We start from the raw sequence: 27,164 nt of genomic DNA, 5'->3' as shown, positions 1-27,164 counted from the left end.
GTATGAAAAAAGGAATTTTCAAACCCCAATTTAGGATCTAAATTTCTGATGCAGTGAATGAAAAGAAATAGGTAGCTGGGTATAGAATTCATAGTCAGAATGCATATAGCACTGATACTACACTTGCCCGTAGAGCATTAGGACTCAAAGTAGCCAAGCAGCACCGCATTTTGCACCCAGTCCTTAACATTTATGAGCCACAGAGACATTTAGAGAAGAAAGGTCCACAGAGAAATCAGAAACATCTCCAACATCCTAAGCAAGCTAAACACTCTTTGTACAAAGGATAAAACCCTTGACAATGGAAGTTTGTCACAACAAGGCAGCAGCAACAATCGAACTTATTATTGGTCCTCAGCCCCAGCAACCAGGGGTCTTGTAGAATCAGCTGAACTATTTCATCCATGAAAAGTGATATTCACCTATGAAAAGTGAACTATGTTCTCATCCTGCAATGGAAAGTAAAACTTCTTAACATCTCTGCCAAAATTCACTAGGAGAAAAACTGTACTTTGATCAAAAATCTGAGCATTGTTTAACTTTAATAACTGTTCAAGTCAGCTCAATCATTCACTGCTAAGTTTTCCTGAAATATTGAGCAATGTGTTTGAAATCCTACCTCCCACCTAGACACTGATGTCTGCCTACAGCCTTAATTTAAGAGCCTGAGTGAGTCTATTGAAAACCACATTAAATGAAATCCACAAGTTGGAAACCTCTCATACAGCCTTAGGAGACTAATTCATTTCTTCAGATATATCTGGTCTGATCACTCTTCTCTTCTAAGAGGACAAGTGCAGTGGGAAAAGGTGATGCTGCTAACATCCATGTTTAATGTAACTGTCCAGTGCTTACAGCTCTTGCCAACCAAGTAACAAGTGACAGGATGAGAGGAAATGGCCTCAAGTTGCACCAGGGGAGGTTTAGATTGGATATTAGGAAAAATGTCTTTACTGAAAGTGGTCAAACGTTGGAACAGGCTGCCCAGGGAAGTGGTGGAGTCATCATCACTGGAGGTGTTCAAAAAATGTGTAGACAGAATCACACAGAATCACAGAATCATTAAGGTTGGAAAAAACCTTTAAGATCATCAAGTCCAACTGTCAGCCCACCACCACCATGCCCACTAAACCATGTCCCCATGCCACCTCTACATGTTTTTTTGAACACTTCCAGTCATAGTGATTGGTGATCACCTCCCTGGGCAGCCTGTTCCAATACATGGCACTTCAGGACATGGTTTAGTGAGCGTGGTGGTGTCGGGCTGACAGTTGGACTTGATGATCTTAAAGGTCTTTTCCAACCTTAATGATTCTATGATTCTAAGTGGAGTCCTGTGCTGTGAGCTCTTCTCATGGAAAGGCAACTCAAACACAATCAACTTTTATTTCCTGTGAGCAGACCTTGCCAGAGTAGGGGTAAGGCACTATTTTGCCTATCAGATCTGTGTCAAAGCGTATTTAAGATTTTCAAGCCCAGAAAGAGAAAACAGAAAGAGTGTAGCTTTGTAATTTAGTGATGGACATATAAATGAACGTGGACATACACAAGAAAAAACTTGTGCACACATGTATATGCATGCAGAGCGGGAGGAAAGAGACAGTCTGTCCACCAGACTGCTCTTGCATTTTGCATGAAAGAATTACTGAATAAAGTCTGGAAGGAAGGAAGCGGAGACCACCATTCCTCATACTAGGCAAAACCTCTTCTAACCAGACTACAGAGTTTAAACTCCAGTTTAGTCTCTCTTGCAGGCCCTGTGGATCTTAAACTTTTCATTATAAGAAAGATCATGATAAGTGTCTAACCTAAACCCTTCAGAAACATAAAGAAGGGTTATGTGATCACCTTGGCTCCTGTCTTGTGATAGAAAGACCAACAATTAAGAGTTCTCTTTTCTGAAGTAGCAGATCGGGATTTGAACCTCTTTTAATGGAAGAGGATCTAAAATCTGGGGCTTGGAATATATCATAGCAAATAGATGCTTAAAGGAACTGTAGAACCTACTCTTTTTAAAATGCAAGTAACTGTAAGTTACTTTAAAATGCAAATAACTGCAAGTAAAGTGGTTTCCTTTGTAGAGCTAGAGGATGTCAGAATGCTCTACATATAGTCAGGATTTTATGCTCAGGACTACTTTGAGAACTCTGTATAGACTTAGGTGTGAGACAGATGCAGCCTACTTAGTACTCAGCCTACTTACCACAGCAACATGCAGTAGCCAAACTTTGGGAACATTAATGGCAATCCATGGAAAAATTTAGCTTTCCCTATGGGAAAAATAAACTCCCTGCAGATACACTGCCATATGCTGGATGAGTTGTTTGCTTCTATCTAGTTTTGGGTTGGGTTTTTTTTGTGTGGAATTGAATTCTAAGATATAGGCAACTATATTCCAGCTAAAGTGTATTTAAATATGCTCACACTGTTTCAGATTCACCTTTCGCTGAAACTCCTTTATTACCTAAACAACACACTCCTAAAGAAGAGAAATCTTTACATGCTGAGTTTTTCACACAATACCTTTCAACATAGATGTTCTTCCCAGTCCCAAGCGAATAGAGGCTACAAAGAATTCTGTAACATGAAACTTGTACATCACCCACTAGAGGAAAGTAAGTAGTAGATTATCAGTATTTATTCAACTAAAGACGACTTTCCAAATCTTAAACATATGTTTTACGCAATCTGATAAATGGTGTCTAAAACTTTTAGCATATGTATCACTGAACATTCTAGGCTGTCAATACTGCACACGTCTTATTTATTTTCAATTTCTCTATCATCTGGTCTGTCATCTACATTCATTCCAAAGCCTAACAGATCATCAGACATTCTAAGAGGCCAGCAGATACTTGCTAATAAGATATTGCACGTTATCACACTTGCAGAGTACAATTTTAAGGTAAACCACATCAGTCTGTTCCTCTAGGAACATGATCTAAAGGCTCTCCATCTTTTTAGAGAAAGTCTTTTCATGGCTATCAATCTTTTAATTATTTTCTACTTTGCAACACATATAAAAAATTTTGGGACAGCATATTGCTGAATATTTCAGTATTTCAGGCATTTCAGTAATTTTAAACTAAATTATGCTAAAAATAAAGAAAATGTCAATTAGAAGAACTGAAGTGGTTTAAAAATATAAGAAGAAAACCACAATGAATTAATGAGTTGTCTCCTTTAACCTAATGAAGTAAAAAATATGTATCAAAAAAAGCATAATGTAATTTTCTATAGGAAACTAGTCTCATCCACACAGTTGGTGAGAGAGCACTTAAGGGGAAATTTTAATTTCTCTCTCTCAATGTTTGGAGAAATGTTGTACATCATTAACTTGAAACTTAATAAGTATTGTTTTAAACATGCAATAGAAATAAGGTATTATGTAGCTAATTACAGATTTAATTCTGGAAGTGTGTGTGTTACTGAAACCAGAAATTCATCCTTTGAAATCATGCAATCATTACTAAAAAGTGTTTGTATTATTATAACACAATAGACTTCAAAAATAAAATAAAATACTTACAAAGTAAATCAATTCCAAACTGATATTGTGAAATATGTTCAAAAATTGATGTCAAGATCGGTAACAATGCTACCGTCGTATAATTGATATTCTGTGAAACACCCTTGATTTGTGTTCGTGAATGGGTAAATTTTCCAAGTTTAAGATTTTCTGAAGTTTTTTCCAGGTCCTCAGCTGCATTTTCAAAAAAGGCACGCAATCCAGCTTTAACAAGCTCAGATCCTGATTTCATAACAGTTCTGAAAAATAATACGGGAAAAATATTAACCTTGCATTGATCTTTAGTAGCTGTATAGATACATATGTACATGTTACATTCTATCAGTCTTTGAAGATACAGACAGGTATCAGTGAACTAAACATTATGAACTGAAAAGGACAGTTACATATACATAGCACTGTAAGCAACAATCAGCTTGGAATATTTCGTACAAAATGGTAACAACAAAGAACTTCCTTCCTCAGTCTTGGCTTTCCAGTTTTTGTGATCTGCTTTCAAATAACATAATGCTTTCTCTGGAAACGTCATAGGTGGTGAGAAAGCTCCTCCGTACAATATGCTCAAGAACAAATCATCCTTAAATTTGTATGGGAGGCGCAGTAACTAGGTATGCAAGTCAGGATATATGCTTACCTATCTTCAAAGTACCCTAAATCTAGAAAATGCAACTGCAATACCAACATCATAGTCCCATTCCTTAATTTTTTTGCACTCTTCTGCAACCCCTTAGTGAAGCTTTCCAGTGTTGTTATTCACATTGAGTTCATTGTCAGGCTGCTGTGTAACAGAACCAGTCCAGAAAAGAGCTCAAATTAGAAAACCATCCTGGCCCGCGTTTTAATATACGTAAGCATTTCAATGGTAAACAGTAAAAGTTAGCAAATGTAACTATGTAACTATGCCCATATATGAATACATTCTGCATACTTCTAATGCCAAATTTTCCAATATGCACTAAACTGTCTCAATATCTACAGATATCAATACTTGCAGTTCTAAAGCTTGTGTCATTTGTATCTCCCAATAAAGTCTTCAAATGCGCTTGGAAAAGGTGACAAAAGTTTTCAATGTTTTAATGACAGGCGTCGAACAGAAAAATGTAGAATAAACCCTTTAGAAAAAATCTGCTAATATGGAGGTCAATATCTGAATTATTGATACTGCTAATATAATTAATTACAAATAAGGAGTAAAAAGTACAGAAACAATTCAACTGCTCCTGGAAAGCTCTGTGACACCTACGTAGTTTGCAGTTGGTACAAATGTTGCAAACTTACCGTGTGTCAAGAGACTGAGCTAAGATGTGCAGGCAGTTCACCATCGTAGCAGAATCACTACCTGGTTAGAAAGAGATACTATGAGAGCACAATAGGATAATGCAGGATAATCTAATGATCCAAAATGTCGTTATTGGAGATGCACAGGTTAAACAAGACATAACATAAGCCTCCCACCTTAGGTCACTGAAGGAAGAGTTAGGTCTGGTTCTAGAACTAACTTCCAATTTCTTAAGTCCATTTCCATACAAGAACTAAAAAGAATAACTAGTGTCTACTTACGGCTCATTTTCATCTTGACCCTGTAACATTCTGAACTTTGTATCTTGTAGTACTTAAAATTCTTCTATAACTTTCTTACCAATACCTTTGTAAAAGATCTTTTTCCCTACATCCCCCTAGTTTATTGAGAAATTAATCTATTGGATTCAACAGTTGGATGACAGAAATAAAAACAATTAGTGTAAGATGCCTTTTGAAAAGATAAAAGTAACTGCATAGGCATGAGATTTTTTAAAAGGAGTCTGAAAATCCTAGAGGCTGCTATTTCTTTCTGCTCCAACAGTTTAGATATTCTGCTAACAGTTAGCTTCAGAGCCATGTTCAATGCACTCACTAATTGTACTGGAAGTTTATGCATAATTTTACAGAATTTTGCCTATAGCTTGTGAAAAGCTTCAGGTAAGACAGAAGCAATGGTTATATATTCTTTATATTTTTAACGTTATCAAGATTTTTCTTAACAACTTACCAAAAAGTGAGATCCTATGTCTAACAAGAGCAGCTAGTTTGCAGAACAGGCTGAAGTAGAAAAGAACAGATAGAGCAAGACAAGACAAGACAAAAATTAAAGACTTATTTAGAATATGAGGTAAAGAGTAGTAGGAATATGAAAGAGAAAACACAACATAGTTCCTGGAAAGTGTATTTTGAATCATACATGATGATAACAATCAATCAATAACTGCATTAAGCAGAATAACCTTTTGACGCTTCTGAATTTTCTCATTTTCTAAGCTTCAATACTTCAGAGATGACCTGAAATGTGAAACTTCCTTTTGGTACAGTCGTTTCAAACCACTGCATATTATATGGTTGAATTATTCTTTATGGCTATTATTTCTGAATTATTTTTTTTTGTAACAAGAAAAACTGAGTAACATTTTAGTGTTTTACTTGGCATTTTGCTGGAAATGAACATTACAAATCCTCATAATATTTAGAACAATTTGCGAAGATATCCTTTGTAAATAAACGAATCTGTTTAGCCACTGCAGATAAGATGAATCCTGAAATATACACAGACTAGAAGAGCTTCTGGCAAGTTTGTCAGAGACTTGCATATCTAACCTATCTGTCAAAATAATAAGGTAACTAAGAGAAAGGAAAAGTCACCAACTCACTAAAGATTAAAGAGGCTACTTTAACTTCTAAAAACAGTGAGGGAAACTTGTTTATCATCTGTGCTATACTTTATAAATGGAATTAGGACATAAAAAAATGAAGCAAATATACCTTAGGAACTGGTATGACCTCTTACTAACAACAGATTATCATTGCTATCTTCACAATAGTAAGGAAATAAGAAAATTCCTGTAAGATGAAAGTAACTGATAGTCACTTTTCTCAGTGAAGAATGGACAAAGAATTGTAAGGTATTTCTGAATTTATAATAGCACATATGCAGGCTAGACATCTAACTTCCTTCATGTGCCTTTATAAAGGTGTTTCGTACAACCCTAGAAAGCATCTTTCTCGCTTTATTGAACTAGACCTGACTGACTTTAGGGAAGTAATAGCAGTATTCAGAGATGAAGCATGACATTGAAATGAAATTAAATGAAACTTCCATCCTCCTTAATCTGAGCCGCCTTCCCCAGCTACTGGAGGACTATTTTCTACATTTGTATATAATGTATCTGAAAGCTCAGTAAAACAGAATCTTACGGACTTAACACTCACTTTTATAGGCAACTGCTCCCACCTACAAGATGGAAACAAAAAGGTGATAATAACTTAGAGAAATGCCAAACTAGGTTGGAAAATAAACTGAAGAATAGAATCTAGAAAGTTCAGTGCTAGACCTGATCTTATGTAACTATGAGTAAGTAATCTTTACTTTCAAATTTTATATCTACTCTTCCGTTGGAAAAAGTAGTCAACTCTGGTCAGTGTAGTGAAGGAAAGCAAAAGATATTTGAGAAACTGACAGTTGAAGTAAGAAAGCATGAGAGTAAAATAGTTTGAAAGATTATGATACAAAATTTCCCAAAGAAAATAACTGGCAGCACACTTTTAAGGGGGAAAAAAAATTGGCAACAAAAGTATTAGATGACTGTCATAGTTGAAAACAAATAAATATTAATTTTTAAATGTTCATTGCAGAAAAATTAATGGTTTTGTAAAGGCAACACATTATAAATTAAAAGGCAACCATCTCTTTTTAATTGAGTGTTCTAGAATAACTTTGAGTCAAATGGCTGAGTCCAACCAAATCTGAAACAGTACAGATGTCTAAAAATTACTCAATTCCAGCAATTTTTGTGTGGTGGCAGAAGTAATTTTGTAGAGGAGGGAGAATCCATAATTACCCCTAAAAAGCTGCATCATGGTATTTTCACATTTTTTGATATCTGAAAATTTAAATATGAGACCGTTTAAATGACCCAACAGTGGGATAAGCTTCAACCAGAAACGGCCATCAACATGAAATACATCAGAGCCTAAGCTTTATTAGTTCCATTGCTTGCAGAATAATTTACTAATGTTTTTGATGTTACCATCAATAATTACGTATTGTAATATATATAATTAGTATAGATACTTAATTCTTTAATTATACATTAAAGAATACTAAAGTGAGGAATTCTATTCACTCACTGCCTTTCTGATACAGGATAAACTATTCGCTTTCTATCTGAGGAAACTGAGCTTTCGAACTATCTTTCTCTTTAATTGGAGATCTTTAATTATTTAATACAGACCCTCTGTGTATATCTTAATTTTCTACTTACCTTGCTACCATTTCCTTTTCCTTATTTGATGCATATCCACTGCTACTGAGTGTTTTTGTTGGAGAAGACAGGAAGTAGAGGCAGTGATTTGTAAAGTACTGATCAACTAATGGTAAAAGAACCTAAGAAATACAGATACAAAATGTATTTTTCACAGAGCACAATGGTAAATGTAGCAACAATGCTCTGGTCAAAGTTCATTCAAAGAATTTTAGAAGTTCTGTAACAGTTGTATTTTCTCATTTTCAGACACAAAGTCATACAAATTAAAACCTTAAGTCTTACAATTTTACTTAAAAGTGACATAAATAATAATCAGTTACACAGGTCTATCATTTTGGATCTAAGATTGCAGGCTTACTCTTCGCACATTCAGCAGTGACAAATATCACTGAACTAAGAGGACCCTTTCTCTCCACTATTTCCATAACTGTCCAGCACAGCTATAAAGGGAGAGGGTTTTTTTATAAGACCCTAAATTAAATCCTAAATGATCCTTACTTCAAATCTGATTATTGACAACATTTTTCTTACTAGGTACACAAATGTGTATGACGTTACTATGCATAGGAATACTTCTTCCTGTTAATTAAACAATATCATGCCCTTGAGTACTACACCGAGGCAAAAATTTTTGGAAATAATTTATATATTCAGCAAGAGTATTTACTTTCATGTAATAAGCAAGCTGTCTTTTAATTTCTATGTTCCTTCTCATGTAGAAGCAGATATATTGAAGTATTTGAATCCAGCAGATATGTTTACATATTTTTGAAGATATTTTGAAATATTTTGTAATAACATTTAATTGATTACTTACCATGAAAAAGATGGGAGAGAGGTATTTCTATTACCTGAAAAGCAGTCTAACATTACAAATTTCCATGTTCTGTATAATGGAATGTATATGTATATTACTTGAAATATGAGATCACTCACTTTGGCAAAGAATTTTATTTCTTGGTCATGTGGAGATTTTTCAGTTTTTCCACTGGTTACAATGGCTTCTGCAAGGACACAATCAAGGCAGACACGAATAAGAAGTTGTCTAAAAATAACACAATAGCTCTTTGATATAGCCTTGCAAACTTAGTTTTGCTGAAATACAAATAAAACAGCAGAAACAGTTCAGCTAGTTACAGATGTCCAAGAATTCAATCTGCAAATTGGAAGACAGAGTTTAAGTTCCTTAAATGCAATAAAAATAGTGATCACTATGAATATATCAATCCAAATATTTATATATCAACAATTTTATTTATTTTCAAAATAAAATCTGCAGCTTACCCAAATGTGCAATAAACTCCTGAGCAGAGTCAACATATTTTAAAATTTTCTTCAGAAACTTAAAGGCAAACCTCTTTTCCATGGACGAAGCATCCAACTCCATGTCATTCAGACCCCTGTTTCAGAAAGTGTTAAGATAAACAGCATCAATGATGACAGTAGTACAAGTGATGACAGTACTATGAAGCATTTCATTCCCTATTATCTTTTAATTATGGTACATTTTCATAAGAAGGAGTAAACGACCTTCCATAGCTACTCTTAGTTATCAACTATGTAGCAACAAGTGTTAAAAGCAGTTCACGTTTCTCTAAGAGGTATAATAGCTTTTAATTAAAGTATCCAAAATATATGTATTTTAGGATAAGAACTTCAGAGAGCTATCTTATTGCAAAAATGAAGCCATGGTACATTTCAATCTAACAAAGCAATGCACTGACCACTCAATTTCTACTGCTGGCAGATTAAAGTGCCAGATGTTTAGGAAATTTACAGCAATTACAGCTTTACAAAATCAGTCTGAGCACTACGCTTAATTTCATTATTCACTATTAAAATTCATTTTGTCCTTGAATTTTATGAAAGACTGAAGTAAAAATTACTTGTTACTAAATGAAAATGTAAATACAAGTAAACTATTATACTACTCAAAGTATTTGAAAAATGTCAACAGTATGCTATACTTTCTAAAGAAGCATATACTATTTATTCTTTGAGATAAATTCATGACCTAAATCATGACTGGTACATGCAAGATATTAAAGAGGACTAAAAACATGTGTGGTTGGCTGTGCCTAGATTTAAAATATTAGGCTTTATTTTGGCTATAAATGAAGGCTACCTCACTGAAATTCTAAAGTTCTCAGGATCACAGAAAAATTTAGGTTGGACCTAAAAGACCTCTGAAAGTCATCTGATCCAAGTCCCACCTCAGAGCAAAGCCAAATCTAAAGTTAGATCAGGCTGCTCAGAACCTTGCCCAATAATGTACTGAGTATCTTCAAGGATTGAAATCTCATGACGACTCTGGAGAGCCTACTATAATGTTTGACCCTCACTGTTAAAAAGTAAGGGTGAAATATTTTCATTCACAAGAGATTTTCCTTGTAACAAATTATTACTTTTGAGGAGATAATGCTTGACGTCATCATCTCTATAACCTCGCATGAAGTAATTGAAGACAGTGGTAAAATCCCATTGTAGGCCTTCTGTTTTCATACTGAAAAAAATCTAGTCTCTCCTCAGAGCATCTCCTGGGATGACATGCATGCCAATCTCCAAAGCATCTTGGTGGCTCTCCACTTGAGATTAGCTCTTTTGTCAATGTCTTCTTTAGTACTGGTGAACCAAAAAATGGACAACACACTCCTGATACAGTCTCATGATTGCGAAATGGAACAGGAAAAAAACCACCTCCATCAACCTGCAGACTACACTTACTAATACAGCCTAGTATGCAGCCAGCCTTCATCATCACAAGGACACACTCCTGATTCGTGTTCAATTTGCAGCATTCAAAGTGCTTTTCTGCATAGATGATGTCAGGTTATTCCATCCGAGGTATAGGACTTTGCATTTACCTTTGTTAAACCTCACAAGAGTTCTGTTAGCCCACTTCTCCAGCCCATTAAAGTTCCTCTGAAAGGCAGCCAAACTCTCCAACTTATTGCTAAGGGTTCATTCCACAAAATTGATAAGGCTGCATTCTGTCTTATCATCCAGGATGTGAACAGGGATTTTTTTCTTTTTCTTTCTGAAGTCGCGTAACTCTACAAATCTTTAATTTTTATGTTTTCAAACATACTTGTTTCTACAAGTCATTAATTCTTTCTTCTTCATTTCCTTGAGCTTTTCTTGTACATTTGTTTAGTTTGCAAATTCTTCAAAATTCTTAAAAAAAAATCTTCATAGTCTCTTTATTCCAACAGTAAGAGGACTAAACTATACTTGAGATTTTCAGTTGATGGATGGTGGCGTGCACCCAAGACATCTAACTGGCTTGCCAAGTGAGGAAGTAACTGAGTAACATTAAGGGAAACCTCTGGTTTCCCATAACAGCTACTTAATTTGCTTCTGTACAGACTCTTCAAATAGTAGTAGATAGGAAGACTCTCTCTTTATCAATTAGAGAAAATGACCTGGCTACAGGAGATGCAGAGACTACAGAGGATTTGTACAGTGTCAGAAGTAGGAAAGAGGTGAGGAAAGTTAGTTCATGGCACTGAGGCAAAAGCAAGAAAGAAACAAGCAGGAAAGTTGCTGGACTCACTGTCGTGGTATGGAGGAAATGATTATTTGTCCTCAGATTCCTTAGCACTGGTATAGGAGTAAATTAGGAAGAATAAATGAAAGACTAGTAGTTAAAAAACAGCTATGAGGTGAATCCAAGGAAAAAAGTAATTCTGTGGGAGAAGGCTGAGGCAGCAAAAACTTTAACAACAAAAACTTCTAATACTGAAGTGTATGTTCTTGACCATGTCAGAACATGGGTAAGGAGAGAGGAGTGGTTATAGTCTGTGTTACACATAAACATAGAAGACTCTAACCTCCCATCTTACAGTTTCATTTGGAAAAAAAAATTCTATTTGAAGAGTCCTAGTTTATGTACTTTTATGACCTCCTATTAACTGATATATCACATGTGTAATCAAATTATTTGGTATGTGTTAACAGCTATGTATGGTTGACGGGCATTTCCTGCTGCCTCACTCTCACAGAGAATAATCAACTAAGTATTGATTTGTATTTTCAATGAAATCACTGTAAATGTTCTCTTTTTGTGTTTATAGGAAGTCATGGCTGCTAAGAGATTACATGTACTTTCCTAAATATTGAAAGACATTGGTAGTTCTGTTAAATAACAAAGGTGATATCAAAAGAACTTGTAGAGCTTTAAAGATGCTTAAAATACCATGGTGTTTCTAACATATAATTGAGTAAGGCCTGAGAGATCTATCTGCATGTCATAAACAACCAAAAGTGCTTCAAAAGTGTTCTCAACAAAGAAAGAGGAGCAAAAATCAAAACAGAGGCAGATGGTATATGAAAAGTACACACGCTGTGCCGCCTATATGTTTCTAATTATAAAGAATTTCCATTTTTAATGATTAGTCCAACATTTTAAAGAATGACATTCTGGAAATGTGATAATTGCAATCAGTACTTCAAAAGATTTTACATATACTGAAAATATGCACATATTCATCTGAAGAAAACACTGAGAAGAGGATAATCTTGATTCACCCTGATATAGACAATTACTGCAAACTCTTTGCCCATACCCCATAAAGAGTTTGAACGGGCTTTTTCAGGTTGTCTTGTCCCATTAGTTAATAATGAAAACAATGTCCTGCTAACCCAAACAGATGCAGTTGCAAAGAGATATTAAAACTAATATTTGAGCAATTCCATTGGTGTTTTAAAGGACCATTCATTTGCAGGAACTAAACCTGCTTTTCTTATTCAATGGCTCTAAAGCAATTATGGAGGGTATAAAAATGTACGATGGCATACCTACATTTTGGTTTCAGGCTGAGCGCCTTACTTATGTGGCAGGAGGGAATTTTTCTCAGTAATGCAGAAATGTGTATTTAGAGCTGTCTCCTAATATCTTAAGAAATGTTATTAACTGTTGAAGTCAAGAAAGTTATCTTTTGCAGATCATAATAATAAATTTGTATAGATTTCTGAGTGTATACTTTCACTGGAGACACAGACTTGAAAAGCAGAAATAAATGAAAACAAGTAAGATCTGACTCTGCATGTACAGAAAAATTTGCTCATGAATACAGTCTAGTTTACAAAAATGCTTAATGCCAGCAAAACTGCACTTTCCTATCTGCTCAGGCATTTCACATACAATAAAAGATGATAGTTATAGTATAGTAACTCACAATTCCATCATATAAAGCCAAAAATACAGTATAGTAAGTTTTATTAATTTCATTGACAGTCTAAGTCCCCATGGGCCAGTTTACTTCCAAGACACAGCAATTCAAGTTAGAGTACAAGTAATAAAGTCTGCTCTTTTGCTTGAGCAGAAGTTAAGCATGAAATGCTCACAAAAGAGCCACTTTTATCTTACTACTTCACAGAACTCAAACCAACTTTTTTCTGAAAAACTGGATTAAAAAGCATTTTCACATAGATGTGTTTCAGTATCAGACCTCAGATTTATTTTCCTATGATCCTTACTGACCCTGATGGCCGCTTATTTAGAAGTTTTGAAATATCTGCTTGTTTAATTACACTACTGTTGCATTTTGGATTTACTACAATCACATACTTATTTAAAATATTACCTGACTACACTATTTCAGAAGGGTCTTTCTGAGCATAAAAATAACAAGGACTCTGATTTACAGAAGATATGCCAAATGGTCACTATGTTAGGAACTAACAGACTGCAGTAAGATAAGAACAATCATGGTTTGTGCAATGAATGTAAGCAAGTATCTCAAAAAACTTACCGAGATATGATTATACCATTGACTTGAAGGAATTTAAACAGCTCTTGTGCCTTTTCACGGTCCCGTGATTTCTCCTTGGCTGTCAGTGTGTCGTAAGGTACCAATAAAGGATGACTACCTCCACCTTCAATAAGTTGAAAGAACTGTTAAGTTTTTCTACTGTAAGATTTATTTTGCCTCAAGTGCAAAAAGGAACTATTCAATTTTGATTGTCTTACACCGTCTTTTTTCAGACTGTTTCTTCTCCCTCATTTTCCTTGTCTTTTTTGTGTGGTTCACAGGATTCTGGCTTACCTTTGCTTTCCAACTCCATTTTCTTCTTTTTGGCCCATATATTATGGTAGTTTTCTGCCATTACCTCAACCATTCCCTACAGCACCATCAGAAAAAACAAGATGCAAAATTAAAAGGTGACAATTAAAAATTCTGTAATTCTACATAATTTTACAGTCTTGAGTAAAGTCTACACTCTCGTGGTAAAGAAACATGAGAGTTAAGTGCCATTTCTACATTCAGCTGTTCTTTAAGGACAGCACAGGCACAGGATACAGAGATATCACATGCTGTTTACAGCCCCTTCCCTAGCTTCATGATAAATTATTCTAGGAACTTAGGAAGCACCAATGGGATAAACAGTAGAAATATCTTCTTTGACTATGTAAATAGTACGGCATGCACCTTTTCTGCAATAGCATATCACAACCACAGTCACACAGACATTCATAGAACCTGACAAAATTCAACTCATTAGTAATAAAAAAACAAATCTATGAATTCTTTTCACCACAACATATTGCAAAACACAAATACAAACCTGAAGCTCCCTAGAAAGCACCACATTAGAGAGATCAAGTGGCGCTGGGCTATACCCATTTCCCTGCAGGGAGAAAAAGGTAATTGTTTTCAGATAACAGTATTTCAGGTAAAAGAATCAAATATTCAACTATATCTCCTCCATTGTTGATCTGATTAGAGTACCACCATTCACATGTTTAAACTTTATTGTAGGAACTGTGTTCACCTTTTGTTTCACAATGTGCTGATGACACACAGGATGATTAATAGAATACATCTGCTGATGTGGAAATAAGGAGGTTGCTGCAGATACTTAGATCTCTCTATTCACAACAGAAAGCAAGCTGCTAAGAACCATGGTTTTCAGCTTAAGAGAGGAGACCAATGACGAGGCATACAAGATGTGCCTTCAAAACATGACAGAAGAGTGTGGCAACAGCCTGAATGAACCATATACTAAAGACAAGACAGTACAACAAAAAGTTAAAATAGGTTATTGGCTCGTGGAATTTACAAACTAAGAAAAAGGAGTGTGATATATTTATGCAGTCTTTAAATGTTTAAAGTATGAAAGCTCCAGTGCAACAAAATTATTAGGCACATGTTAAATGTGAATGGTCACATATAAATCAGTTATATCGATCATGTACTGAAGTCAAACATGTGCTGAAATCCTCTACTCAAGCATGTCTTTACCATGCATCTTCTTGGGCAAGAAGGCCCAACTGCAGAACAGGGTCAACTGGCTGGAAGCAGAGATGCCAGACAGAAGAAGTCACTGTAAGGGAGTGAAGTTTGCTGAAGAGGTAAGAAATGCTGAAGTATTGTCTTGTAACAGACTGCTCAGGGGCCACTTTTGGTTAAGCAAAACTGGTGCTGGGGAATGAACCCAATACAGGCACCTTAAGCCTGTTTTCATGCTCAGATGCTCACAGGATCAGTGCTGGCACAAGTGCATATAACGTATCAGCTCATAACACATCTTCGCACACTCCTTGCAGAACTGCTTATGGTGGTAGGACTCTGCCCAATGCATTGCTCATTACATCTCGCTATATTTTAGCACAAATGTGTGTTTAATTCACCTCAAGGGATACAATAAAAATTCCCCAACACTTGTCATAGTTTTAAATAGCTTTCTCCCATCCAAGACACAGACATATTGAGCATCAGTCACAACATGCTATTACAAAAAACTACAAATGAAAAAAATAGTCTATATCACATCACAATGCTAGGTACTATATAATTACCTTCAAATTTTGCCTTTAGATTTAAAAAAAAAGTATTAAACGTGCAATCTTATTTGTCAGTCACAATTATAATCTTGACAAAAGCCCATCTCAAGCTCTTCTGTTTCATCAAAGAAGAAAATGACTAGATGTATTTATCACAAGGCTTTAATACTCTGCCACCTATTCTTTGAACGACTGTATGAAAACTCTCTTCAGGCCTTCTGAAAAAATTAATAGATATGGTCTCTGACAGCCTTATCATCTTAAAAGTGGTCTTTTTGCAATCCTCTCTTTAGTGTTACTGCACAGTTTTTATTATAGTGACATGACTTCCAATTTCAGAACTCTACATTAAAAGTTTCTTTTAATTAAAAATAATATAAAATTATGTTAATTTTGTATAATTTCTTAGTAAATTAACAAACAAGTCTTCTGCTTCCTAAATTTAAGCAATTCCATCTTACCTGGCTAGACTGAGATATGCTGCGGAGCTTTTCATTTTCACGCTGATGTATTATTGCTTCTCCTCCTTCCTTGGTCCTTTCTAGGCTCCATCCCATGGCTAACATGGTCTTCAGTGACTCTCTAGCAGGCCAACGATAAATTTCCTTTTCCTTTGAAGAAAATAATGTAAAATTTATCTGTATTTAGCAAGTAGCAAAAACTCAATAAAAATATTCTGTCTTTTATAAATTGACACATGCCACAAAAGTAAACAAAATTTGTATATTATATCTGAAGACTCAATATAGTTCTTGTTACATGAGAAAGAAGCTTTAAAATACTTACAAATTTTTTTTGTTTTATTCTTAGTGGCATTTATTGCTGGGATATGTGTTACAAACTAACAGCACTCAAGTGAGCTCTGGAGCAGTAATGCAGTTTGTAACTGGAAACTTATTAATTGATACCTCCATCCCAAAATAATACAAAATGGATGGCACTACAAGTGTTATGAAATTAATTAGGCAAGTATATACATTTGAATGCATCAGCACACAAGGCCTTTTTTTAGTCTTCCTATATTTATATCCATTCACGGATACAGAACATTACTGACCTATATACCTCCTCATATAACTACAGCCATCAATAAAAAACTAGGGAACAGCCTGCATTCCAACACTCCTTTGAAAAGTAAAGGTATTGTAGAAAATCTGAAAAGTTGTGGCAAAGAAAATTCTGAGTATGTCATATTAAGACTTCTCAAATCAACCTAATAAAATTATTTCAGTTCTCACATAAATAAGAATTTTTATGACAGTTACTTAACATGACAGTTCGTATGGAAAGACCTCATTTTTACTTTCAAAAGTTCTAAGATGAGTCAATTAAAAAAATTCTCTTTGAACTGGTTCAATAACAACTCAACCAACAATTCTTCAGCTCCTCTCCAAAGATTTCAAAGCAATTTACAAACCTTGGGAAGCTAAACCTTTTAAAACCCCCTTGATTTTTTTCATCTCCCTTTTCTGAACAGGAAAAGTGTGGTAAAGAGGGACAAATGTAATTGACTTAAATAAGTCACCCAATGAATCACTGCAAACATATGTAACAGAATTCAAATTCAGTTCATGAAGATATTCATGCCTAGTCAAGAAATTAAAATAAAAACTGAATTCAAAATAGTTTAAATGTTTTTCTCCATTTAGAACTGAAGCATCTTCCTTTAAATTTTTCTACCATCTTTCTTAAAAATAAAATTGCTTTCAGATATGTTAAATTACACTTTCATCTAAAATCCAGGAGTTGCTGCCAGTCATTCCTCATCCATGAAGGACTGAAAACCCTGTGCCATTGGTACTTTGACTAAAATTGGCCCAGGCCTATGGAGACTGCCTAAAGGAAGCAAATTATGCAAGACTCTGTGTGAGGTTAACTAAACAACCACTTTAGCATATAGATGCTGCTATTATTAACTGTAAGAATTCTAGGTTGCCTCTCTTCCTTTTATAGCATATATTTGCAATGTATTTTAAAAAGTACACAAATCAATCTACTTTGTATTAATGTAGCTGAAATTTCCTCTATTACCTTTTCAGTTAAAGTTTTGAAAGGTCTTATTAATGGGTGAGTCTTCATATTTTCATCCAGCGAAACACTGTATTTCCATCCACTATTAGTCTGAAAAAAGTAAATATACTAAAATAAGATGAGAACAACATAGATAAGTAATAGCAAATTGGCCAGTTTAGTCTGTCATATTGAACTGCTAATCTATTCCAATAGGTACCCAGTGCCACAGAAATTTCTGTTATAAGAGCCTGCATCCATCTGTGGGTATATTAGAACAAAACATGGCCCAGAGAGATTAGATGCCACCTATGAGCAGTAGGTCTCATGCAACCAGTTCTGAGCCTAATATACATTGGCCCCTTTCAAACAAAGAGACTCATGCACTGAGATGGAACTGGCTAAGGTAAAAAAAGTGTCTCTATTCTCTGGGAGGTTAAAGTCAGCAACACAGAGAAGAAAATGTAATGTTATCAGATCAAGCACTAAAGACTGCAACTTTAACAAATCCTTTACCTTAAACAATATTAACTGAAATTTATGGTTTAAAATTAATGTGTGTATATCCATATGTGTATACCTTTCTCTACAAATTTGCATACATAACCACACACAACAACAGAATTGTTATTTCTATATAACAGTTCTATAAAATTGCTATTAATTTGTTATTATTATAGTAAGTTTCTTAACCCCACCCTCCATTTTTTTTCCTTCAATGAAAGAGGTTTAAAATTCATACTTGGGTTGAATGAGTTACTCATATCCAAACACTTCCAACATAGTTGTCAAAAACTGCAACAACTCCATCAAACTTCATTTTGCTCAAATTTAACTCTAAAAGTTATATTTATTAACATTAAAATATCTTTGAAAAATGTAACACTAAAAAGGCCTTTATTAGATGCTTCACTGTAGCATTAAAAAGATATAAAAAAAATCACTTAGGATATACTGTCTTGTCTTATAACTATTTTGAAGTAGTGAAACAGAAACACAACACAGTGACAGAGCACCTGGAAAATTATAGGGGCAATCAATACATAACAGCTGCCTTAAAGCTAAAAAGAAAAAAAAGCTGTATCTACATTTTCTAAAATAAAAAAAGGACACTAGACTTCCCAGGTACTCTGTTAAATCACAGAGCTGCTGCAGTAAAATTGAATTGCTGACTCTCAGTGAAAAAATATCATTACCAAGCAAAATGAAGCTAAGATCTATGTATTCTTAGTTTAAAAAACAAACAAATTAAAAAAACCCACAAAACCCAAACTGAGTGCCCCTTTTTCACTCCCCTCAAATCTTTGTCCTAACAAATTCTGTCTGCTTTGAAAAAGTGACAAATTTCAATGCATCTTCTTGAGCAAAAGGTTTCTTCCACATATGCCTAAAGAAATATGCAGACATTAATGTACTCTGACCAAGTATCTACCAGTCAAATTGTCCAGTTTTTCTTTCGATATTCATCCCGGGTATTATTTACTAGGCCTTTTCTGACACTTGCTAGTCTTAAAATAATTCCTACCTTATCAAAGGCCCATTTATCGTGGGAATGTTCAGCATACTTGCTGACAATATACTCCAACTTTTCAGGAAGTACAAGGCTGTAAACAAAGGGGAGTATGGTCATTCAATCATAATTTACTGCACTCTGATTTATTAAAAAAAGTCAGTATAATATAGCACTAATCGAAATGCTTCACCTCCCGATGAAGGCAAGACATTTGGCTTTGCAATTCCACTTTCTTTACAAGAAACACCACAAAACAAAGCAGAGCATAATGGCATTTACAGGGAATCTTCAAATACGTAACAGTTGTACTTGCTAGCACTGAAATCACAAGAAAAAAAAAACCTGTTCACCATAACCTACAGGTATTTTTCTTGGTAATTCTTTATACAGGAAAATATTAGTACGAATGTTTCACATTGCATAATGATGGAGGGGTAAGACTTTAATAGAAAGAATCAACTAGTGATCCTCAGTTCTCAAATAGAAAATCTGTATTTTAAAAGCACAAGATTACTAGGAAGGCCAAGTCACTATTAAATCATCACACATGATTTGCTTATTTTTCTGTATCAGGTTGCTACAGATCAATTCTCAAAACTAAGTGAAGACTTCACAAAAATTGGGCAATAGGCCAATTGAATCACTTACCAGATTTTGACGATCTTGAACCAACTGTCATAAGCACACTCTAAATAATGACAGTATCAAACGTATTACAGGTGTATATATGCGAAACGTTTGAACTATTAGGTAATAAGGTACATAGTAGTATGGAATTTACTATGTACTCAGCAGATATAATGTGGAAATACTTAACATCTGTACAGTGCTGAGAAGAATATGTTTTATATTTGGCAAACAGGATATGTTGCAGTGAAGCATTTGGCAGAAGGAAGCAAAAAATCCCTACACTACTTCTGAAATGTATTAATATCATTAAAAAGTCAGTCACCAGCCAACTCTTCCTACAAAGGAGAAAAAAAATGTTAATAAGGAATAATACAACAATATTTAAGGAAAGGAAATGACTATGATTTATACGACTCACTTTGCTGTGCTGACAGGCTTGGGATCAAAATTTCCTTCTGGATCCACTGAAGTCTGCTTTTCCAAAGTTGACCTAATTCGTGTATCTAAATAATCAGGGGGCAAGGCACCAGCTATAGCACTTAGACAAGGCAAAGCCATTCGAAAGAGCTCTGGATCATACTTCTGCAGGAGAGATAGGAACTGGTTGGAAAATCCAATAGAAAAACATGCAAAATGTTAGTGAAAACCAAGCAGCTATATGTACAAATATTAGAAAATACAAACAAACAGTAAAGCACATTTAAAAATTAAGCATAGAGCAAAATTATTGCTGCATGACATCTATTTTTCTAGATATCAACTTGATACATTTTTAAGACTATTCATTAACATAAGAGTATGCTGACACTTGTGTGAGTATATAAAATACAAGTATGACTCTCTAACTTTCTTTGGGCCATTAAGGCCTACATAGGAAGAATCAAGGGTTGTTTGCCTAGTTATAGAAGTATGATCATCTATAAAATAGCGTCCTAGTTCCAAAATGACTAATTCCTACCTTAACTGCGGAAACCATTGTCATTTCTCCCTCTTTTCCCCTAATCTATTTCAGTTTAAATCATGCTGGTTAAAGGAAACTGTCTGTTACTGTAGCAAAGTCAGTTCATTGTTTTTCAAAATTGTCCTGCTAAGAGGTGCACTAGCACGTTTGCTCTTCTAAATAGTCATTTTGGCTCCGGAGAGAACATAATAGCACTTGATATATAAAAATATAAGGTGGAATTACATTTGAAGAATCTATCCTTAGTAACTTGCCGTGAAATGTATTCACGGTCAGTTGTTACACACTGGATTATAAAAAACATGTGCTAGAAGAACATAGCAGCATATCACTGTAGGCCGAGATTCTCCTTCCAGCTCTCAAAGAACATTGTTAGTATGCTTAGGAAAAAAAAAAAACAACATCTCTATCTTTCAGATTCCCCATCTGTAAAATGGGCATAATGAGATAGCTTTAAAAGTCTTTAAGATCTACTGATGAACACTACAGTGCAAAAGTTTGATGCTATTGTAATTATTTAATAAATTTTACTCAGCACAGGCATCACAAGCATTTATAGGAAAAAAAATTTACACTGCAAAAATATTTCTCTGGGTTCATTATTAAAAATAGAAAGACTATACGCTTTTATAAATCTGAATGACTACTTTGTGTCAAGAAAATGCTGAAGAACAATTTTAAGGTCCAGTGAAAATACCTGCTGATAAAATTATATGTTTATATCACAGCAAGCAGAATGCCTAAAATTTTGAGGCTTTAACTTCCTCTAGTTTTGTTGCAACATTCTTCAGTGAGTAGGGCACAAACAAAAGAAGTAAGATCACAGGGTAAATTTCTTTCGCTAAGCAGCTGGAAGCCATGAAAATACCAAACCTGTAAATATCGCAGTACAAACAGAACAATGGACAATACTGTAGCTCAGCAGATTTACACAACTGTTCTTTCATTGGACTAACAACCATTTACAGAAAAATGAAAATGCTATTATAAAGGACCATCAATATTGGCAGAAACATCATCTTCATTTATCTGTAAAGAGCTAAGACACGCTAATTGGAAACATTTCATTGTTAGGCCCTCCTGACACTCTTTATACTTGTGACAGCAGTAAGAGAGAGGTAAATGTCACTAAAATCAAATAGAAACAGGGCTTAAAAAGCCATTTTAGAATAATGCAGAGACAATGTTATTTTCCATACTGTAAACCAGAATGCTAGAGAAGCAATCATCTGAATCTTTTCATTAGAACTGGAACATAAATTCAGTGAGATGCAATAAAAAATTCATTATTGTCCCATAGTTGGAACCTGATTTTTGAGCCCAATCAAGTACAAAATGTATGTACTCACTAAGGTATTTATCCAATCAGAAATACAACTTTTTCTTCCTCGGAGAAAAAATGAGTAAATGAAAAAATCCCAAGAAACACACTTGGGAACACGAAAATGGAAAAAATGTTTACTTCGAAGAATATTGCATCGTATTTCTTAAGCTGGGCAATAACCAGAACACTGAAAAACCACAAATGTATGTTTGAAAACAGACAATGTAAGCGTTCTGTGCATACACCAACAATTTGACAAGTATATACATACATTTCTTAAAATTAGTTTTACGTCAGTAAAAAGTATTTTTAGAAGTTTAGTAGAGCTAAGATAGGAGACAACATTGACTTGCTAGTGCAGCAAGCAATCTGCTTTATGTTACTACTATAAGGCTATATTGGTATATCAAGACAAAGATTTGACATTTCATTAGGTTGAAGAGAATCTTTCAAGATTCAGCATTCCATTTTTCATTAGAAAGTTACTTCATTAAAAGCATTCATTGCCATACCTCCTATAATTAGGCAAAAGATTTGTTAAAATAGGGACTTTCTGCCCTTGGCACAGCAAATTATCATTGTAATGCTTTTATAGTCATCCCATACTGTAATATGAATTACAGTCATTACCTTATGAGACAAGGAATCAAATATTCCCCAGAAAAGTTTTTCCGTTAAATGTAATTCTTCTTCTGCTGCAATTCCATAGCTTCCCATTCCTGAAGGCAGGCAATAATATTTCCAGCACTGCTCATAGTGATTTGTTAGAAGCTAGATTTTCAAGAAAATAAAATGTAAAACATTGATATTTAACAAAACAACATACTGGTTAGTGACGTCTGAATTGCCAGTATCTGTTTAAACAGTTACATGACTATTACTATTTATTTCTGTCTCTTCATTTCTAATGTCTCATAAAAATGGTCTATTTTTTCTTCTTTTTCCTTTGGGAGAGCAGTAGAGCCCATACCATGAAAGTACAAAGCCTGTATTATCCCCAAATGCTGCTGTGGGATTCTCAGTGATGACAGTGAGTAGCAAAATTACAAAATTTCAGGTTTGTCACCATTTGAGTACAGATTAGCTCAAAGGACAAAAATAGACACAATTAAATGGGTATATAAAACAAGACATGATAGATGCTGGTAAAAAGTTTTGCAACTTCCAATTGATTTTACTTCTGTCACTTGTAGTTGATGGCCTCAGTATTAGGTAGCATTAGGCACATTAGCCGTGCCTGCTCATCTCTGGAAAAACCTATGCAAAGAACTATTGTACAGACAATCTGTAACATACCAGTTAAAGAGATAGCATACATGATTATTGGTGCACTTTCCACACCATTTCAAATTTCTACCTATTTCTTCTTTAGAACTAAAAATTCCTATCACAGGGGAAATTATGAAATTCCTTTTAGCATCAGACTAGAATCTTGACATTTTAATTTTTCCTGCAATTTTGTTCACGAAGGAAAAATAAAAAAACCAAATCAAACACTCCCTCTTCACCACACCTTTGCTCCAAAATTACTGATGCTCCAGAATATGTCTGTGAATCTGGCAGCTCAGCTTTAGAGTATGACAGAATTTCAATTTTGCCATAGAAAGACCTGCAGACCTAAAATCAGGCCCTTTTATCCCAACAGGAACAGGAGGCAAACCTGACAGAAAAATTCTAAATAAAAGTTATTTCTCATCTCACAATTGTAATTCTCTATTTACAGAACAAGAAGATGGATAAGACTTCAGTTAAAGACTGCTCAAAAATAAAAGGTGAATTCTGTTCCCTGTATTCTATTCTCTGTAGACTCTACTCAAAATTTATTCCTGGCCTATGCATGCTATCAAGAGTTATTATAGTTTACATGGCAGAAGAAGAAACATCAAGATAATGCTAACTGAAAAAGTCAACAATTCACTGAACAAAATAGCATAATCAACTTACTACACACTGTTTGCATTAGGCAAGATTTCACAAAACCTTTAATAATTACATTCAATTTGAAAGACTTCATAAAACAGTAACATTATTTTCAGTTAAGAAGTCATTTCACATTTCTTCACTCTGCTCCATTCTGTTTTTAAAAACATGACGATCACAGATTATTGTGAAGAAAGTTTTATGCTGAATGCACAAACAGAAAGTAAAGCATTTACCTTGAGAGGCATTTTACAGTATTCATTGAGTAGGGGCACATCGAAAACTAGCCTTCTCAACAGCTGCTGTAGCATAGAGGGACGTAAGTGGCTGTAATTTAAGAAAAAATAAAAATAGAAGTTCTTAGTAAAATTCATACAGCCCAGTGAAAATGAAATAAAAATTGAAATCAATTTGCATACTGGAATTCAAATCACTCATTAAAAGTATTTTGAAAAACCAATGGTAGGTGCTTAAGTAATGTAACTATGCCTCATCTACATATTAGAAGGATGTGCTACTTCTGAACTCTCTTAAGCAAATAGGTAACATGTACGATTGTGCCATATGACTGCAGTGGGAAGGGTACTGGGTTTTTTTCCAGAATACACAGAGGAAACAATCTAAGCAAAAGAAATGGAATATTATCCTAACAGAATGGTTTCTGATACGGCAGTAAAAAGCAACAAAATACTCCTAACTGAAACTGATCTGGGAAATACATTATGCTTATTCTTATAAGAAATAAATCTCAACTGGAAGACTGAATAAATTACCCAGCATTTCTTTTCTAGCTATTTAATTTCAGTGATCTATAGATTAAAAATCAATGTAAAAATGCTCCTTTCATATCTCCCCCTTAGTAATCAGTTTTTCAGGCTGAAGATTCGTGGTCTCCTAAGCTATTCCAAAGGGACAAAATTATTTCTTCTGTTGATCCCTCTTGCTAGGCTTTTGCGCATCTTTTCCATTTGTACTATATCCTCTTTTTGGAAGAGGTCCAGTGCTATGCACAAACTGAAAATGCACACTGCATTACTAATTACACAGTCTACTGCACAGACAAGTAGCACTACAGTTTATGACAAAGATCATGAATTATGATTCAGCTGGCAAATACACATTTCAATTCCTGATATAACTTCAGTACCCAGTTCAGTTTTAGGATCAGTTTTAGGATTTGGAGAGTGGGGGGCAGTTTTTGTTGTTGTTGTTAGTTGTTTTTTTAAACTATGGCCAAGGTTCTTCAAACCACAATCAGAAACACAAACATGTCGATCCCTTAAATCCACACCACACTCACTGTCAGACTTGCCAGAACATTTTGGTTACTTACTGGGGTTTTGTTTTTACAAATAATCAGAATTTATCCTGTATTGCCATAAAGCTCATATCAACATGACAGCTTGTATAATGCAATACCCATAATGGAAAAAACAAATCTTTTTTCTCTTAGGAAAAAAACCCCAACCCTGTCATACACTCTGGTCATTTATTTAATGCAAGAATAAAATAATCTTAGTTCTATATTATACATAAAGAAATGAATTATTAAAATACATATACTGCACAAAAGAAATCGATTTGTATACAGGTATCATACATACTGGCAAATAGCAAGTAGGCATTCTTCAATAGTGTCTCTTTGTGCTTTTGTAAGGGATCGTCCCTTGGATAACCTATATATTGTGTGAAGCATGGAGTCAACCAAAGAGGCGTGATGCTCTGTTCCGGAAAAGAGGGGAGCACATCTTTTGAGTAATGGAAACACAGCTGAGCAAATATATCTATTTAGTGCGAGAGCTGCCTCTGTGGTACTTAGAGAAACCTGTATGAAGCAGTAAATGATTGTTAGTATCATATGGAATAAAGGTTACTAAATATGAAGTCCATACAACATAACAATGAAATACTCCTTAAATCCCCTTAACGATTGAGTGCTAACATGATATTCCAGTATACACACGGGGACAAAAGCTATTTTTTTTTTGAACTTGAGAAAATCCAAGTCATCCACTTATCTCCTATCTCTTGCCTCACTGCACTCTAAACCAATAGGAGCAAAAAAGAATATGCAGCTTCTTTCTTTAAACAGGTTAGCAAAACCCAGAAAGCATTAACTAGCACTTTTAATCTCACTTAATTTCTTCATACCTACACGTGTATGAATTTTCAGTGTAATTCTCGGAAGCACACATGAAATAAATGTAATCATTAAGCCTATTACAGTATATCCAATGTACTTACTGTATAATTAATGTAAGCCTGTATTAAAAGTTTTTAAACTACATTACATTGCTGCTTCATAAGGTGGTACTAAATGCTTATGATCAGACTTAAGCACTAGAAATTAACAGTAATTGAATTATTACTGTTGGTGCTTATAGCAAGCCTATACCACCCTTATTTTTTTAAAGGCTGTTTTGACTTGAAATTCCATTTCTTACACTTACAGAGCTACTGTATCCAACCATTGCACCTAAACTCCATAGCGAAATACTTACTGTATCCAAAGAAGCAGAGGCTCTTAAGTCTGGTAAAAATCCAACTTCTAGTAGGTGAAGGAGGAAGCTTTGGTCCTTAATACCATAGACACGGTCCAAGAAGAGTACCATGGGTGCTTTATGATCAGGACAGAAATTTGCAGACATGTCTGGCTCATTTACTGTACCATCTACACAAATATATAATGCAATTTTTAATACCATGTAATGACAAAACAAGAAACACCAAGACAATGAAAGACACTATAATTACATTTAATGTGTAAAATCACATGTTGAGTAAAAATTATATTCTTGTTCAGTGTTCTTGTATGCTGGAAAACAATACTAAGTTTTTATTATTTCAAAAACCCTATTATTTTGCAATTTATTGATCTTTCACTCTTAAATGAAAGCTTAAGAATAAATGGCAAAGTATTCTACTTGTTTCATTACTATTATGGAGAATGTTTATATGGTAAAACTAAAGATAAATATCACTGCAAATATTAAAAATATATAGTAATTGTGAATTTTAATTTTAATTTAATTAACATTTTAATTTTTTTCTCATATAAACTACACTAGAAAGAACATGGAATCCAAGGGGAAGACAACAATAACACAGCAGTTAACTGTGTATCAGATAAAACACTTCTGACTGCAAATGGGAACAGACAATTCTTGTGAAACAGAAAGGACAACAGTAGGAAGTG

The 27,164-nt window shown here is 34.4% G+C and overlaps 1 protein-coding gene across 1 annotated transcript in view; it reads right to left on the bottom strand.

Annotated features, from left to right (window-relative positions):
- RYR3 (ryanodine receptor 3) overlaps positions 1-27,164 on the bottom strand; it is a gene marked incomplete at both ends in the record, with an annotated part of 240,011 nt that overhangs the window by 56,115 nt on the left and 156,732 nt on the right. The window contains 18 exons of the mRNA XM_082000511.1: positions 2,524-2,605; positions 3,530-3,768; positions 4,808-4,868; positions 5,559-5,608; positions 7,822-7,943; positions 8,761-8,828; positions 9,109-9,224; positions 13,578-13,701; positions 13,872-13,947; positions 14,392-14,454; positions 16,072-16,221; positions 17,642-17,731; positions 19,146-19,224; positions 20,182-20,345; positions 22,679-22,819; positions 24,205-24,295; positions 25,573-25,793; positions 26,470-26,639. Coding sequence (XP_081856637.1) covers positions 2,524-2,605; positions 3,530-3,768; positions 4,808-4,868; positions 5,559-5,608; positions 7,822-7,943; positions 8,761-8,828; positions 9,109-9,224; positions 13,578-13,701; positions 13,872-13,947; positions 14,392-14,454; positions 16,072-16,221; positions 17,642-17,731; positions 19,146-19,224; positions 20,182-20,345; positions 22,679-22,819; positions 24,205-24,295; positions 25,573-25,793; positions 26,470-26,639 — 2,107 coding nt within the window. The remainder of the gene's footprint in view (positions 1-2,523; positions 2,606-3,529; positions 3,769-4,807; positions 4,869-5,558; positions 5,609-7,821; positions 7,944-8,760; positions 8,829-9,108; positions 9,225-13,577; positions 13,702-13,871; positions 13,948-14,391; positions 14,455-16,071; positions 16,222-17,641; positions 17,732-19,145; positions 19,225-20,181; positions 20,346-22,678; positions 22,820-24,204; positions 24,296-25,572; positions 25,794-26,469; positions 26,640-27,164) is intronic.

This window comes from Phaethon aethereus, assembly GCF_964289735.1.
Source record: "Phaethon aethereus genome assembly, chromosome: 5".
NCBI classification, from domain to species: Eukaryota; Metazoa; Chordata; class Aves; order Phaethontiformes; family Phaethontidae; genus Phaethon; species Phaethon aethereus.
This window is presented reverse-complemented; position numbering and strand designations above follow the sequence as displayed.